The sequence below is a fragment of the Pholcus phalangioides genome, unplaced genomic scaffold, assembly GCF_987345545.1.
Source record: "Pholcus phalangioides strain wild (caught in Gottingen) unplaced genomic scaffold, Ppha-v1.0 ptg000010l_1, whole genome shotgun sequence".
In the NCBI taxonomy this organism is placed as follows: Eukaryota; Metazoa; Arthropoda; class Arachnida; order Araneae; family Pholcidae; genus Pholcus; species Pholcus phalangioides.
Window position 1 is genome coordinate 26156397 of NW_028301603.1, and position 17699 is coordinate 26174095.

The 17699-nt window shown below is 37.1% G+C and overlaps 1 protein-coding gene across 1 annotated transcript in view; it reads right to left on the reverse strand.

Annotated features, from left to right (window-relative positions):
* The window catches only part of mael (germ-plasm component protein maelstrom), a 110138-nt gene that overhangs the window by 38884 nt on the left and 53555 nt on the right, over positions 1-17699 (reverse strand). The window contains exons 7-8 of the mRNA XM_089237941.1: positions 11995-12166; positions 5627-5689 (exon numbers count right to left, since the gene is read on the reverse strand). Of these exons, the coding sequence (XP_089094067.1) occupies positions 5627-5689; positions 11995-12166 (235 nt within the window). The remainder of the gene's footprint in view (positions 1-5626; positions 5690-11994; positions 12167-17699) is intronic.

A 17699-nucleotide genomic window follows, 5' to 3' on the forward strand; every position in this document is an offset into this window, starting at 1 on the left:
TAGAAAAAAAATTACACACCATAGGAAGTCCAGCCAGGGTCGCAACTAGAAGTGAGCAGACTGGTTTCGTGCCCCGGGTGCTAGACCCAAGGGGACGCAAATTTCATTCTGAAACCTTGCCTTCAACATTACAAGGAGGCATCAAAATGCACGCTTGCCCGGGGTGACCAAACATCTAGTTGCGGCGTTGAGTCCAGCATAGGAATCTACTGCTGTACAGCAGAAATGATTTTTTTTCCTCATGTGGTAGGTATACTGTATATCTATTCAAGAAAACAGCCAGGGAATTTTAGCTGCACACTAATTATATGCTGTCAACGGCTCCCTTTTCGCTGAGTCAAAAAAGACACAGACAGCTTCAATATTGTTAATTGAATGCATGTGTTGAATGGATCTGCAAAATGATTTTTTCCTTTCCCTATAGAAATATTTGGTTCCGAAAAAAAAAAAATCTAATATCTTTGCAATTCCCATTTCCCCATGGTCCCCGCAGGCATCGGTGCCAGCCTTCATTTTGAACAACTCAAATCACATGGGTAGGGGAATGAATACAAGAAATGGTGGGAAGAAAATGACTATGTTTAGTTAATGGTGTCTTTTTTTAAACAAAATTCTGTTTTGTCAACCCTAGGGGATAATGAGCAAACCAGCACGTTTTAGGAAAAGTGTACCAACTTCTCGAACATGAATTCATAGATTCTCCGTGGGTGAGGGGGAGACAGTGGCCTTTACTGTTGGCGGTGTGGAAAAGTATTGAAAAAACTGAAATATAGTGATTTAAAATACTTTTTTTTAATTACTTAAAAAAATTTCCTTCACTTTTCCATTGTACAACATGATGGGTGTATGCATGTCCAGAAACGAGATGAATAAGACATTTTTGTCTCAATTTTCATGGTGCATGAAATCAGTGTTCGATCTTGTTTAGTTAATCATCTTTTCTTTCATACACAAGAATCTTCGTTAAAATTAGTCTTCTGTAAATATAGAATGCTGAAATGATTATTCACATGCATTCTGGAAGTAGTAGTGGAGAGGTCTCCTGTGTAGTGTTTTAGATGATAACTTCGTGGTGATAATTAAAATGATGACCAAAACCATGAGTGGCTTTCTGAGAGCGATTCTGGCACCGAAAAAATCTTTTCTTTTTATTTGAAGTAATTTATGTATTTTTTCTTTTGCAAATTCTCCCTCACACTGCCAGAAGTCGTGAAAAATGGAAAAACAAACGTTGAACTATTTCTCCTTCGTCTTTGAATCTCAATATACAGCACATCATTTCACTAGGATGTTTTTTTTAATACATGTTTCTGTGTCTGTATTTGTTTATTTAAACTTATGTTAAGCTTTGAATTTTAATTTTGATAATAGCACTGGAATAAACGATTCTCTAGTCTGATTTTTTGGCAGTATAAACCTCAAATAACAAAGCTATACCATTATTGCATTTATTATTTTTTGTTTCATTTTACAAGTTTTATTTTCTCAGTGCCTTTTTATCTATTTTTTAACTACATCGATGAGACTATTGATTGATGCCTTTTAACCCTTTACACGGCAGAATAGCAATAAGCTTCCTTATGATTTTCAGCAGTAAATGAGTATATAAAGTAATGAAAAAGTAATGGGTATAGAGCAACTTTTTCAAAGTGTGTGTCACGGTTTCTAGGGGCATCGACAACCTTTATGTGGGGTGTCATGGCAAGCTTGAGATATTGATTTGTACACCTATTTATGCCTTAAAGAAGTTCGTTTATACAGGAAAATATCTATTAATCTATCCTGAAGAGCCGCTGACGAATCATCAATTAGGCGAGGGAGCAGTGGTTGACAAAAGTTTATGAACCATTGGTATAGGGAAAAGTGTTCCACTGAGAGAGGGATTAACTTTACAAAATATTTGGGCTTGCCAATGCTAAAATAAGGAGGCGAGATACCTTGTTAATGCCACTCAAAGGGTTAAGATCCGTCTGAAATCAGCAATGAAATGTACTGTCTCAAGTCTATTGCTGTGACTACTGTTGTGGTATTGAGATTCTATCATGCTCATTTTATTCTCATGCTTAATAGACATACAGTGTGTATGGGAAAGTCCCTTGGACCTGAAATGACTTGCAAAGAGCTTACAGCAATGTAACTCTTTACAAGGAAAGGGTTCCATGGATGTGTTTTCAAAAATTTTAATTTAAAAAAAAAACGCTTTCAGTACAATATTTGAGCTATGTTCAAATGGTGATTGGTATGATTGGTATTGCTTTAGCAACACGAGCAGATACGTTCAGCGTCCCTGGATGTCTCTGACACATGGTTGAGTGAAAATAATTTTATATATTTCTCACAAAAAAAAAAAGCCATGACAAGGACATTCAATAAAAACACACCTCTTTTTTCCTGAATAAACCTATTTTGTGAATTACTTTACAATTAAAATTGATTTAAAAGGAGGTCCAAGTGATGGCCACACATTCTTCTCTATCTTAACCTTTTCAACACAAAATTTGATAGGTGGCAGCCGGTGTTATTGACTTGAACAAATGTTTCCCTGTAAAATAACCACTTGAACTACTAATTTAAACATGTAATGAACACAAACACATAGAGGATGGTTATACAACACAATGAACGCCATTGCTATCCCAACATTGACTATCTTATAATACACAAACATCCATCTTGGAGATGAAGCCCATGCTGCCACCTATCAATCACTTTTTCAGTTAGTGATATTCACAACATTGCTTCCTCCCTAAAGAAAACAGTCAGTTGACCAACTACTTTAGAGGATGTCTGATCCTTTAAGATCATTGAACTGTTGCTGACTGTTTTACCTTCGCACACCAATTTTGTCTTCATTCTTCTTCAATCAACTCTCTCCATCTACATGCTTTATAGCTGAAGGGACACCGGCAGAAGTCGTATCACTGTCTTCTTTAGTGCTACCTAGTTTTGTGACATTTGGTGATGCCATGGCTTCATCAGGGTGTAACTGATCCGCATGTCTGAAGAGAGAACCCGAAGGTGTTTCAAAGCACACCATGGATCTACCCATAATACCAACAGTTCCTTTAATCCAAAGTGGTCCTCTTCTGAAGTTCCTGGCCTAAGTCAAAGAGTATTCTTTCCAACCTCTCTGAAAGAACCAAACGTATTCTTTGTTACTAACCCAACCTTGAAAGTTCTCACTGCTCAATCAGCCAATCCATTTGAGTTGGGATTGTAGGGGACTGTTTGAATATGTACAATACCATGACTATATAAAAATGAAGAAAAATGTTCACTGCTGAATGCCGGTCTATTGTCAGAGACAATGCATTTTGGAAGCCCAAAACATGGAAACAAGTTACGTAATACAGAAACAGTAGTAGCTGAAGAAGTCACAAGGGCACAGTAATCGCTTCTATTCCCTTTGAAGCTGCATCTATGACAATGAGAAGTGTATGGCCTTCCACTGAACCAGCAAGATCAATATGGATTCTGTCCCATGAAACTCTGATCACTGGCCAAGGAACATGTTTCGCAGGAGGCATTGATGCAGTTTCTCGACATGAGACACACATAAGGGCGAACAAAAGATTTATCTTCTCTTTTTTTTTTTTTTTTGTGATAAAAGATTTATCAATTCTTTGCCGCCACCACACTTGAATGTGACAGTTTTGACTGCTGACATTCCACGGTGGCTACCATGAAGTTCAACTAAGTGGAATTTCCTGAAATGCAGAGGCATAAAAATTAGTTCCATGTAATATCACATCTCAGTCTGTGGAGAGCTCACATCGGCTGAGCCAGAATGAAGGCAACTCATCTCTGACTGTCTTTGGCCAGCCACGCTGAATGTATTTCTCAACTTCCACCAGAATAGGATTTTCAGCAACAGCAGCAATTCAGTGAGAAATTAATGGACTGTCATCAAACTGTCTCTAGCAATATCACATCCGTCAGCACAGGTTTTTCATTACCTTTGATATCTACAGGTAGACGGCTGAATGCATCTGCATGACCAAGTTGTGAACCTTTCCTGTACTGTATTTTGCACGAGTATGGTGACAAAATGAGCGCCCAGCATTGGATATGCTGAAATAAGGGAAGCAAAGTTGTCTCCAATGTTGTGTACAGTAGCACACTTGCCGGTTTGCAAGAGAACATGGGAGCCATTCCTGGTAGAGCCCTGGTGACTTTTCTTTCAAAAATCGCTTAGACATAATATCTAGAAAAAGGCTCTATTTCCCTCTCTTTGCTGCTTAAAGAGCCAAAAATATTTTCCACCCTCAAAGTTTTCATCACTGCTTCAAAATTATTATACAAAAATTCTAAATTAAATATCAATAAAGAACCACTACTACACCAAACACAACTTTGGCCATACCACTATATTGCAATTTACCGCCATTAATGAGATGGGTTGGATATAAAGGCGCTGTCTATTAGTGGTTGCCTCAAGCTTGTGTTAGAAAAAAGATCAGATCTATATCCTCCCTCGGGTTGGTACATGGGACCGTGACCGCACAACCTTCATGGTGGTAGACAAGCACCTTACCACTATGTCACTCTGGCTAAATTAATCACTAGCAACAAATAAATATTCAAGAAATTTAAATCTACCATTGCTACCATCAGGGCTGCAACTAGGAGTTAAGGTCATTTTTGTCAAGGGTTTCAAATACAGCAGATGCTCGTTATAATGACCCACTTTGTTCTATGGAAAACGTATGTTATATTGGGAGGTTGTTATATCGAACATTTCTAAAAAATATAAAATTTAGCTTCTCTGCTTTTCTCAACTGTTTCGGAATTTCTCTTCCTGTGATAGACTACACGAAGAAATAAATGCTAACTCTTGGTTCTGCTTTTGTAATTGAATCATGGTTCTTAATTATGGTCAATGAAGCACTCTCCGGAATATTCCATGATTCAGCTATTTTGGCTTTTGGCATCAATTCGGTGTCAACTTTCACCAAAACTTTCAATTTGAGATACAAAAATGGTGTTTATATAAGGAATCCATGTCGAATAAATAACTTTCAGAACGAAAATAAGTTTACTTCCCTGCATCTTCTCCCATTGAGAAACTAAGAACAATGGCTAAAAATCAATTATGTAGGAAGTAGGAGTGTGAAAAAATATAATAGAATAAGAGGCGAGGCATCAACATCATCCAGTCGACTCATCTGAGTGCATTGCTATGATGTGCCCTGTTTCTAGTGTGCCCTGTTCTACCAACTAACCACAGTGTTTTCAATAGAAGTAATAATGCCTAAACTATACATCTCCAACCATCAAAAGTCAAGGTTAAACGCAATGGATCACAAATTTCGCCCATTTCTTTGATAAAATCCATTAAAAAATTGGGAGGCTGGAATGAGCTGTCGTTGTAATGGATTGAATGGTATTTATATTGGATAGAAAATAACATGGTGGAAATAAGGAAGAATCTATGACATGTTATAATAGACAGTCATTGCAACAACACTGATAAATTTTTTAGCTCCCTCTACGGTAAAAGTCTGATTTTATAACAATGTTTTTGTTTTCCCTAAAACTTGGTACTACTCTTCTAGATTTCTACAATAGGCAAATGTCCCTTTTGCCCCCCCCCCCAGAGCAAACCGTAATACCCACTAGCTCTTACCATAATCGTCGAACACAACCTAAGGCACAAAAAGGAGAATCAATATCTTCATGAAATTCACACCTATACAAAGACAAAAACATGTTTTATAATATGAATAAAATATAATAGTATGAATAATCATATTAATAACACATGAATAATCATATTAATAACACATGAATAATCATATTAATAACACATGAATAATCATATTAATAACACATGAATAATCATATTAATAACACATGAATAATCATATTAATAACACATGAATAATCAGAAAATGTTCAACGTATAACACTCATCACAAAAGTGTCTATTATTCAATTTTATATATTGATTCACCAACTTATAAGGCTCTGGTTGATTTCAACAATTCAAGTGCTCAAAATATTCTAAAGTTCTAACTGTAACTTGGTATAAACGAACATAATAGCTCTGTAGTTGCAGTAGATAATTGCTGAATAAAAATTTAAATGAGCACTTCATGCTTTTTGACAAGGTATGGAATGAATTTTTATTGTTACTCCTTGACCACTCAAACATTTTTTATTTATTGTATTTTTATTTCAATGTTTCTGCATTTATTATTACTCAGTTATTGAAATACAGTAAAACCTCGTTAAGTCGTCACCCTAATAGTCATCACTCTGGTTAAGTCGTCGTTTTTCTTCAGGCCTGTCCAGCTTTCATAGAAAGCAATGTTATTAAAGCCTTCTTTACTCGTCTCTAATTTTGGTTAACTCATCACTATGAAAAAGTTTGAGAGAGGAACAGATAATTTCTATGTCTTCCTTTAAAAATATAGCTTGTTAACAGCATTGCAATATGCTTAAGTCACCATAAAAGCCTTATGTACCAAAATGAAACAGTTCAGGTAGCAAAAGCTACGCTGGAGAAGTTCATTTGCCGACTGTAGTTATTAAAACAGTAGGGACTGTTTAAGCAAGACCTGATTTCTGCATAGGCCCACACTAATTTAGGGCTACAAATTTAAACAAATTATTCTTGTTAAAAAAACCAAACTTTTTTTTCGAAAGTTGGTCTTCTAATGTGTGCTTTTCCCTACCCCAGGCCCTCCACAAGTCCCTCAAACTGGACCCCGTATTTGAGATTACCCTGATAAACTTTACCAAGATTACCTTGTAGTTGTTTCATGAGCTACTGATAAGCACTTCGGTAAGTCATCACTCCGGTTTAGCCATCATGATTTTTGCGATAACATGAGGTGACAATTATTGAGGTTTTAGTGTAAGTACTTTTCAATAAACAGTTTTGGATCTAATAAATTTTTGACTTAGAAAAATCTTAAATGTGAGAATATAGGAATGTTCTGCAAACAAATCATTCATAGATAGACAGATGCAAATCGGAGCCCCAAACACATACACAATAAATGTTTTCTTTCAATGTTGAGCATCAATAAAACCGAAAAGCATTTCTTCAATGTGATGCTCTGGTTATACACATACATGCCAACATTAGCATGAAGCCTCTCAGCAGTCACGAATGTTGAGCTTCACCATGAAAGGGGGGAAGGGAGGAGGGTTTCCAACCACAATAAAAAAAAAAACCAAAAAAATTTTTTGAAGATTTTAAAAATGTTTAAAGTTTGTTTAAATACAACAAAGGAACTGGACCTCTTAAAGGGCCAAAGCCATATAAGCCGCCCCCCCCCCCCAAGCAGATACAAATCCATAAATAGGATACAACAAATTGTTTCTAGAATGAGGGGTGGTGGATGACGAATGCTTGCTTCTGTTCTACCCATATGGCACTAATAAAAAATTTTATGAATGTCAATCAATCGTTTCTATCGCACCCCCATACTCCTCCAAGCAACTTTGCGAAGTTGCCTAAGCTTTCAATGATTCATGAATATCCAATCCAACATTACATGGAGTGAAGTGTGAGCGATCAAGTACTTTGTTCCATCGGTCCAAAGAATGGCGCAGATTATCACGATATCAGCAGTTTGCCATCAGAATTGGCACGCATCGCCAGATAGTAATAAGCATCAAAAGAAAAAGCCATCTAAATAAAATGTGCACAAATGAGCCCATTTCTTAACCGATTCCATTATCGGGCCAGCAGAAATTCTAGTGCAAGATATTTTAGTGCAATGTTATTTTTAGACAAATTCAACAATACAATAAAAAGTAATTTGGTATTACAAGCCTGATAAAATTTTAATTTCACAAACAATAGCATATGCAGGATTTTCTCGAGGAAATGGGATTTATTTTTTTTCTTCCGTTCTTTATCACTTCATAAAAAATTATGTTGGCTCAGGGGTCCAACCAACCCCCTGCTGCGTTGCCTGCGCACGCAAATATCAAAGACAATCTGAAATGCGTGAATTGAAAACTATTTTTGGTGCAAGATTCATTTAAAAAATTCAGCTTGAATTAAAATATAAAAAGTTATTTATGAGAACAGAAAAGATTGGGATGACATGCAAATGTCAGAAAAATATTGATTCATTGAATGGATGCTAAGGGACTAATACACCACTTAGTACAATACAGATACTATATAATGAGCCACATCAAAATCGGTTTTGCTGATAAATTTTTGAATTTTGGCAGATATAGCCTGTTATTTCCAAAATAGACTATTTGTCACAGCGATAAACATTTATCATTTATCAGCTCTGCCCCTCTGATGAATCCTAATGCATATTGGTTGGATCAGAGATGTATGGGAGGGGGGGGGGGACAGGTGATCAAAAATTCATTTTATAACTCAAAAAATATTTTTTTTAAATTAAAATTTTCAAAGAAAATATCTTTATTTGTTATTATAATCAATTTCTGCTGATTTCAATGTCATTTTAAGGCCAAGAACTCAATTTTTTTTTTAAGAAAGTCATTGCGACCCACCCTCTAAGCCATATATGGTAAACCAATGGTCTACACACCAAATGGGGCCATGGGGTGTTATGTGTCCTTTACCCTTCAAACCTAATTTAGTAAAAATAAGCTAAGCAGCACATATACAAATCACTTATGTTGTAACGGATCAGGATAGCATCCTTCTCCGATACTTCAGTTTGTTTTGGGAAATAATTACATGGGAAACAATATGTTTAGGCCCCGAAGTGACCACTCAGCTATCAGAAACCATCCAGAAGTTCCGCTGGCGAACCGTCACAAGCCAGAAAGTCTGCTTAGCCCCAGGCCAAGTGGTTTTTCGGAGGCCCTACCTGGTAAATCCTAGAAAATTTCAACCGGATCTAATTTTTGTGAGGCTCCTTTTCTCTTGAGATGCCTGAGTGGGCCCATGCATTAAGATGGCACTCGGTTAACCTGTTAATGTAAATTTACAAAAATCTACTAAATGTAATAAAGCTTTTGAAGTGATACAAAACAAACTTGTTTATTTCTTGCTTGTTGTCTGCTTTAACTGGATAATTCGAACCGGGCATGTAACCCCATTAAAGGATGTTACAATGTCAACCGTGGCACAATTCCAGACCATTTAAGCCCGCCAGTGGCAAAATTCCAGACCATTTATGCAGCCTGTGATACAATTCCAGACCATTTATGCAGCCTGTGATACAACTACAGACCATTTATACAACCTGTGGCACATTTTCAGATCTCTCAAGTAGGCCCATGGCACACAGTTCCAGAACACTGCAATCTGTAACACATTTAGAGATATCCATAGCAGTTTTGGAGCACTGGTGTGGCCTCCAGTGAGGTTCTATATCACTCCTCAAGTTAACCACGGCACATTCCCAGATTGCTCAAGAGATGTGCGACATTATCACAAATCACTTGTATCACACACAGCACAGGTCCAGAGCACTTAAATGGCCTGTGACCCATTACCAGACCACTTGGATCCCCAAAAAAATTTAGAGATCACTAAAGTGGCTCTGTAAAGCAAGGTTTTCCAACATAAAAGCTTGCATGGGAACCCTTAACAAATTTTGAATATTTCTTCAATATACCAGATGTCCCAAAAGTCCACATTTGCTTTGCAGAATAAGGATCAAAATTTGTAATCGATAAAAGTCTCTAAATATATGTATATATATCTACTCTATAATATAAAATCACAAACTCGAAAAGGGTCTGTTTCTAAGCAACCAAAATTAGTGGCGATTTTATGTTACGAAAGTGGGTGACGTTTTTGAGTGACGGAAATGTTACGTTTTTGTGTTAAGGAAGTAGGTTACGATTTTGGGTCGAGTTTTCATTCAACTCCTGAGGACATCAGGAACCGCTTGACCTGTAGGGATCAAGTTATGTGCATGTATCGAGAAGCTCCCACATCCTACAGCAGGGCCCTTAGGCTGGAATTTAGATGGCGAGCCCCCAAACCAGCTTTTCAGGGGCCCTCTGTGGTTAATTTATGTGAAAAATCAAAAAGTGATAAGAATCGTTGCTGCCCCTGTCAGTCCTGCCCTTGTGGGGGGGGGGGTCATGCCGAGAGGTATGTATATGTATAATATACATATAACAGCAGTGCTTCCAACACACAGAGTCGGGGTACCCAGGGGAATTGCACGTATAAGTTAAAAGTTTTCATTTCCAGGGGCCCTTGATGGATCTCATTGTTTTCTTGCTGCTTTAACGTTGAAAAATTTGCGATAGCGGAAGCACAATATATATCCAGTCTGGGGGCCCATAAAATTTACGAATCCGGTCACGGGTAGTTGCATGGGCTTGGATTTTATTCGTTGGTAAAACGAATACAAATGAAAATTTTTCATGGCACTCGCAACGGGGGGAATGACCAACAAAACAAGCTCCCAAGTCGGAGGCCCCATGTTTACAGGTTTCACTTTGGGGGCCCTGGATGAATCTCATTCTTTCCTGTTGTAGAATTTGCAACGGCGGAAGCCCGAGATAAAGCTGGTCTGGGGCCCCACTAAAAGTGTGCGAATTGGTGTCCCAGGTAATTGGTTGGGGCACTGGATTTTATTCGTTGGTAAAACGAATACAAATGAAAATTTTCCATGGCACTCGCAGCGGGGGATGGCCAACAAGCTTCCTTAGGACGAAGTTGGGGGCCTCATGTTTACAGGTTTCATTTTGGGGACCTGGATGAATATGTTTCTTTTTTGCTGTTTAACATTGTAGAATTTGCAACAGCGGAAGACCAAGATAAATCCATTCTGGATTCCCCACTAAAAATCTGCATATTGTGTCTCCACTACTGGATGTGGGGCCCTAGATTTTATTCAATGTAAAATTGATAAAAATGAAGAATTTTCATGGCCCCTCACATGGGGGTGTCCGACAAGCTTCCAGGTCAGGGCTCCATGGAAATGTTGACAATTTCTAATTCGGGGACCCTGGATGTATCTCATTGATTTTTGTTGTTTAATATTGTAAAATTTTCAACACATTGGTAGCCCAAGATATATCCAGTGTGGGGGCCCCACTAAAATTCAGTGAATTTAATCTGGGGACCCCCATGGGGAAGTTTACTGGGGGTACTTCCCATGAATCTCGTTTTTTGTTGATTTATTATTATTTTTATTAAAATTCGCTACTTCAGTAAGCTGGTGCTTTCACACGTCCCTTCCCATAGCACGCTGATGAAGTGGGACGAAATAAACCAGATATGTTATGAAGAGGGGGGGGGAAGAAGTGGAGCCCCCCCCCCAGTAGTAGGATAAAAATGCAAGAGAAATGAAGATAAAAAATGAAGGTAGTGAAAAAGTATCTTTTGAATGGCAAAAGCGCTAGTATGTGACAACCCACTGCATAGGTTCTATTTCACTCTCATAAAAAATTCAATCTTTTTCTCCTTTTTCTTAAAATAATTCTTTTTTGTGTATATATATATTTGTGTTACACATAATGTGACCATATGACCCATATTTTAAGGGGCAGAATTATTTTTCATAATATGTGGTTTTCATCATTTTAGTAAACATGTTAATTTCGTCAAGCCTGCTAAAAAACTCACTTTGAAATATTTAAATGGTGAATTCATTATATTCACATTAAAATTTTTTTTTTTTCCGCTGGTCATTCTAGTTGCACACACAGCTTCAGAACGGAAAAAAAAACAAGCTCATTTAATTTTTTTTTTCTCGACCACCTTCATTTTCTACACAATAGGACTAACGTTCCTAGTATAAGTCCAGCAATTTCATAATGACAATATCCCAAAAGTTACGCAGTGAACAAAAAGGCATAGTTACATCGTAATTCAGAAAAGGCACTTTGAACCTTTATTGTAGTTTAGAACCAAATGAATAAATTTTCAGAATTTGTTACTTCTTTGAAAACTCACTCAGTTTTATTTAAGACACCCTATAATATAAAAGAAACATTCTATAATATTGAAATAATAATAATTGCTACTTTCAAGAAATTCTTGAAAAGCCCTGCGAATACATGTTCATCAGAGAAGGATCATACCGTGTATTTGGCTCATAGTCAAAAGTGTTCTTTTTCAGCATTTCAGTGGCATGAAAATGTGTTATCGCAGAGGTCTGAAATGAATCCCTCTTATCTGCAGCGCATCTCATTTCTAATACTAGTTGTGCCAAATCCCATATTTGTAACTTATTTGCCACACATTCAGGATCACCTGCAATCACAAAAGGAAAAAAAAATTCTATATAATTCAACGTTTTAAATTAAAATACAACGCTCGCCATGCGAATTGTTATCAAAACTGGGCTCCTTTCTACTGAAATCTAATATAGTCCCCAAGAGAACTCCCAACTGTCATGCCAGTCAACACCCCCCCCCCCCAAGAATTATCACACTATCCTGAGAACACTGCTTTAGGCATAGACATAAAATTAACTTATGGTTATATTATATCTATGGCTTTAGGGGAATATTACTATTGTAAATAATGTTTCCAGAACTGGTTTAACATCAATGTAACTGATTATTTATTATGTTAAATGTAGAGATACATAATCTAAGCACTGGCATGAAAATGCACAAACAGCTTACTCACTGGAGACACCAAAATGTTGTGTTTACAAAAGCGCCGTTGCCACTATATCATAGCAGCCAACTTTTGAAAATGAAAATTCGGGAGATTTTCGCATAAACCCGTATTTTATGCTAAAACCACTCCCTAATAAATACAATAGGGATTTTTCCAAATAAAATAGGGATTTTCCAAACATTAAAGTTAAAGCGTAGGGAATAAAATCCCTACTCAAAAACTGAAAATTAAAATAGGGATTTTACACACATGGAAGTAAAACCCTTGGGAATGTGAAATTCCTACGCAAAAAACAAGTGAAATTGGAGGCCAAAACTTCAATGATGTAAAAATAAATATTGTGTTCAATTAGAAACGCTGTGAACAAACATTCTGCACGAATGACCCCAAAATCATCGGAAGATGAAGGAAAAAAACGTCAATTTTTGAAGAACACTGACTAAGACACTTGCTTGATTTTTGTTTTTTTTCCCATTTCACGAGTGATGATGGCAGTCTTTCCATGACCGATGCTTATGTCCGTAACACAACTTATACAAAAAGGAAAAGTCGGCCCTCTTCTGGAACGTTTGATGAAAGGAAATTCATCGGAATAAGTATCTTTAAAATTGATGAAATATGTTTTTGTTCATCAGTATTCATGTTTTATTATATCGCACGTACGTAACTTCAACAAAAGAAATTTTGACCATATACGCGTCACTATAATCTTCAATTATTATCCAGGACTATTGGCTGCTAAGCCATTTCCCTGCACAATGAGACAAAACTTTCTTGTTACCATCAGAGGGTTTGTAGAACTTCCTTAAAAAGGGAATTTCCCCATTTACGACGTGTGACGTCATTTCGAAAGGGGGGAAAAAAATTCATGCCCCACAAGAAATTCCTTAGGGATTGTTTTCATGATGGGGATTTTTTTAACAAAGTAGGGAATTTTTAGGGACAATTAGGGATTTTTGTGAATTTCGTAAAAATTCGGGAGATTTAAGAACTTTTCGGGAGGTCGAGCGATGAAGCTAAAATTCGGGAGACTTGGCAGCTATGCTATATGATAGCAAAATAACACCTGATAACACAACACTAATATGCATACATTGAACTTCAAATGCATGCATTACCAGTTTGAAGAATAGATGCAGGGCCGCAACTGGGAAGGGGAGGGACAGGCAGGCCTATTGTCCTGGGCTCTGGACTAGGGGGCACCAAATTCACCTTTTATATAACTGCTTCTACATGACATTTCTCATTCTGTGCTAAAATATGTACTTGCCCTGTTTGAGAAAGTATCTAGTTGTGGCGATAGATAGATGGCACCACCTACTAAACACAAAACACGCCAAATGATGGGCACACACACACATAAGCACACAAGCTTCTCCAAAACAAATCTGACATAGCTCCCATATTCAGGTTGGCTAAGTATATTTATTACAATTACAAATGTTAAAAGGTCTCAACAAAGAAAAGTTTTTTGTTCATTCAAGCTGAATAGCTTTTTTGTCCCAACCATATGCAAACGTGCCAACTTTTGGAATCCAGAAATCCGGAGATTCTTCCGAAGGGGGGGAGACCCCCCCCCCCATCGACTCGATAAAAAAATATTTCTACATTGCCCCCGAGCAGAATATAATTCCACGTCAGTCTTCACTTGCAGAAATCACATCTACATATAGGTCTACTGTTCATAAAATAAGTGTTTCCTTTCATAGAGGCTATCAGTGATTGATAATCTTGGGTATATGAACTCGTAAAAGCCAGAGCAGGGTTCATACAAAATTTTCAAAATGAAAAGTAAGGACTTTTTAAGGAGTTTCAAGCTGTTTTTAAGGAGTCATGGCAAACTTCATAACTTACAAGTTTTACAGCAAACAAAGGGGCGGGGCACATATGCAAATTTATTTTTAATTTGCAAACAAACTTTCCCTCTTCTCAAAAATATAGATGTAGAAGAGGTTCAAAAATTACAAGTTTTGATTTGTTACCCAGCATCATAAGAAGTCATAAAATAATCAATCCACATACATGCTTTCTGTAGTCACCAAAGTGTTCTAAAACCTTCAAGTATTAGTCAAAAATATAACTCATAACAGCATCACATAAATTATAAAAATTATAAGTGATATTCATTCCCCCTCCAATTATTCAAAATAAAAACCACAGCCGACAAAGATTTTTCTTACAAAATTATTTATATTTGCAGCAACCCTAGGCACACACACACACTTCCAGCACAACTTCCTAGATAGTAAATTGCCCATAGATGGTAATAGACCAGAGTTGTGCTTGGTTTGAAAGAAAGCCCCCCCCCCCCCGGAAATCACTCACTCAAACAATCTGGGAATGTGCCGCGGGCCGCTCAATTGAAGTAAGAATTTGCCAGGAGCCACTTGAGGCAGGCCACATTTAGGCCATGTGTTGAGCACATGTATGCTTTAAAATAAGGGGCTGTTCAAGTATTACGACAGCAAATTTTCAGCAATTTTTGACTCACCCCTCTTGTCAGAAAAAGTCAGCAAATTGTCGCTTATTGGTGGCATCTGAATTGGGGGATCCCCCCCCCCCCAGATGATCGAAAATTTATTTTTTTAATCCACAAAATATTTTTTACTATTTCTAAACAAAATATCTTTATATGTTATTATAATCAATTTTTGTTGATTTCAATGCTATTTGAAGGCTAAGAACCCAAAATTGCTCAAGAAATTCATTGCGACCCTACCTCTCTAAGCCCTTGGTAACCCCTGACCCGCGGTAAACATTTGGCCTGTGCGGACCAAATGTGGCCCTGGCGTTATGGCCACATTTGGTCACACATATGGCCTGCCCCTAAATCTATTTTTGTAACAATGAACCAAGTGACACATTTACAGATCGCTTAAGTGACTCGTGGCACAATTCCAGACCATTTAAGCGATCTGTGGCACATTAAGCGATCCCTTGAGTGACATGTGACAAAGTTTTAGAGCATTGGTCCTGCCACCAGTGCGGTTCTACATCACTCAAGTTATCCGCGGAACATTCCCAGATTACTTAAGTGATCTGCGGCATAATCACGGATCACTTATATGATGCGCGGCACAGCTCCAGAGCATTTCGATCCGCTAAGTATTTGAAGATCACTAGAGTGGCTTTGTAGGGGACTCGATAGGGAGAATGTTAGTTCAGGTGCCCACAAACTAGTGAAAAGTTTTACTCGTTTTTCGCTCACCGAGTAAGACGCCATTAAGAATATTTCATATTTTTTATAAAGGGTGGTTGATGACGTAAGAATCTCCCCCCCCCCCCTCACGTCATCAAGTCAGCAAATCGAAAATCCCCCATCCATGCTGACGTAATACTTGAATGACCCCTAACATAAAGATACCCTAAAGTTATGTTCTGAAGGTTAAAAAAAGTGGGTTCAGCTATAGCAGCTGATCGGCTCGTCCCCCCCCCCCCCCCCGTAACCAGACGTGGCTCGGGCTGTCACTTTTAACCGACTGACGGTTTGAGGGTGTTGAGAAAATCTACTTGAAAAAGGTTCAGGTAATTGTCACAAAACCTCTTCGAAAAAAATCCAACAATTTTTCCTTCCCCCCGTACAAACAGCGGGATATCGGATTTAGTGTTGTATGGTTTAAAATTTTTGTTCCGCCCACTGTTGAATGCTTCTTTGTAGGAGAGGAAAAGAAAAGGTGTGTTCTCTCGTAAAAGGATTCAAACTAAGTACAATACTTGGCTTTTTGTGGGCTCATCTTTTTTCCCATTACTCTGCGAACGCATTTTTTACTTTTCAAGTAAAGATTTGGGCAAAATGGAAGTGATTACACAAGCGCGGATTTGAACAACTACCAAATTATTTTACACAAAAATTTCAATAAACTTACCGTATTCCCACGCATTGGCCGGCATGCCGTAAAACACGAGGGGCACCAGCTTTTTGTATGTTGTGGTCTTGGCCACTTTCGGCATGCCGGAAAAAGTGAGGTTATAATAGGATCACAGCATGCATTCCATAGACTTAAGATATAAATAGACCGCGCACGCTATTCATAAAACTTGTCGAACGTGAGGAAAAGATGAGCAGTATTGTCGGGGAAAGAACAGGTTCTGCGCTATTACATTTGGCGCGTTTTCGCAGAAGCTAGGATGTTGCTGTAACGAAATTTGACTCAATTCGATCAAGTTGATGAAAACTTTCCTTCATTTTTTCAATGAATTTCACTCATTTTTATGTGAAATATTTAGGGAGTATCAGATTTGAAAAAATAAATTGTATAAAATAAACAAATATTGGAAAACGGAATTTTTTAATTTTCCATTAAGGGATAATTCTTAATAATTTCTTAACACATGGATTTTTAAATTTTAATTGAATATATAATATTTGAAGGAAGTGAATATAAACAGTATAAATTTCATGAAATAAATTTTTTTGGCACAGTTTTTAATAGCTTTCTAAATATCTATACACACACAGGAAACAAAATATTGTATACAACAAATATATAATGTTTATGTTACTGTAAATTTGATAAATCCGTAGTGCGCGTTATCTTCAGAAATTATGCATAATAGTTGGTAAATATATGCATAATTACCAATATTTTTAGTAAGTTTGATGAATTTCGTAGCATTTATCACTTTTTACGAATGAATCGAATAATTCTCAAAATGAAGTTAGTAAGTTTGATGAATATGGAAAAAATCCATGCTGAAATATCACTTTATTTCAACAACTTCGTTCTGCCCGTATGAGATGCGTGCACTACACATATTTCGCCATAAAAATTAAATTAATAATAAATGCGAAGATAGAGAGAGATTTTTTTTCATCGGCTTAGTTCATGTTGGCTTTTGCTGTATTTATCAGCATATGCAAACATAACCGTTACGAAGAGGGGTAAAAATACTATTATTTTTAGAGGTTGTTATGCATTTTTATGCCAAACTGCAATTGTCTAGAGTGGGGGGGGAGGGAGTTTTCCTCACATTCTATTTAAATAGAATATTTTTCATAAATTTATCCTTCTGAAAAGCATATTTTCTTCCAAGTTGAACAAAACTCGAATGAACTCACTAGCTCGCCAAATCTCGCCAAATCTTGCGGAGACGTATATTTCAGTTAAAACTTCATAAAACTCACAATTTCAATCATTTATTGCCAAAAATTCTATTA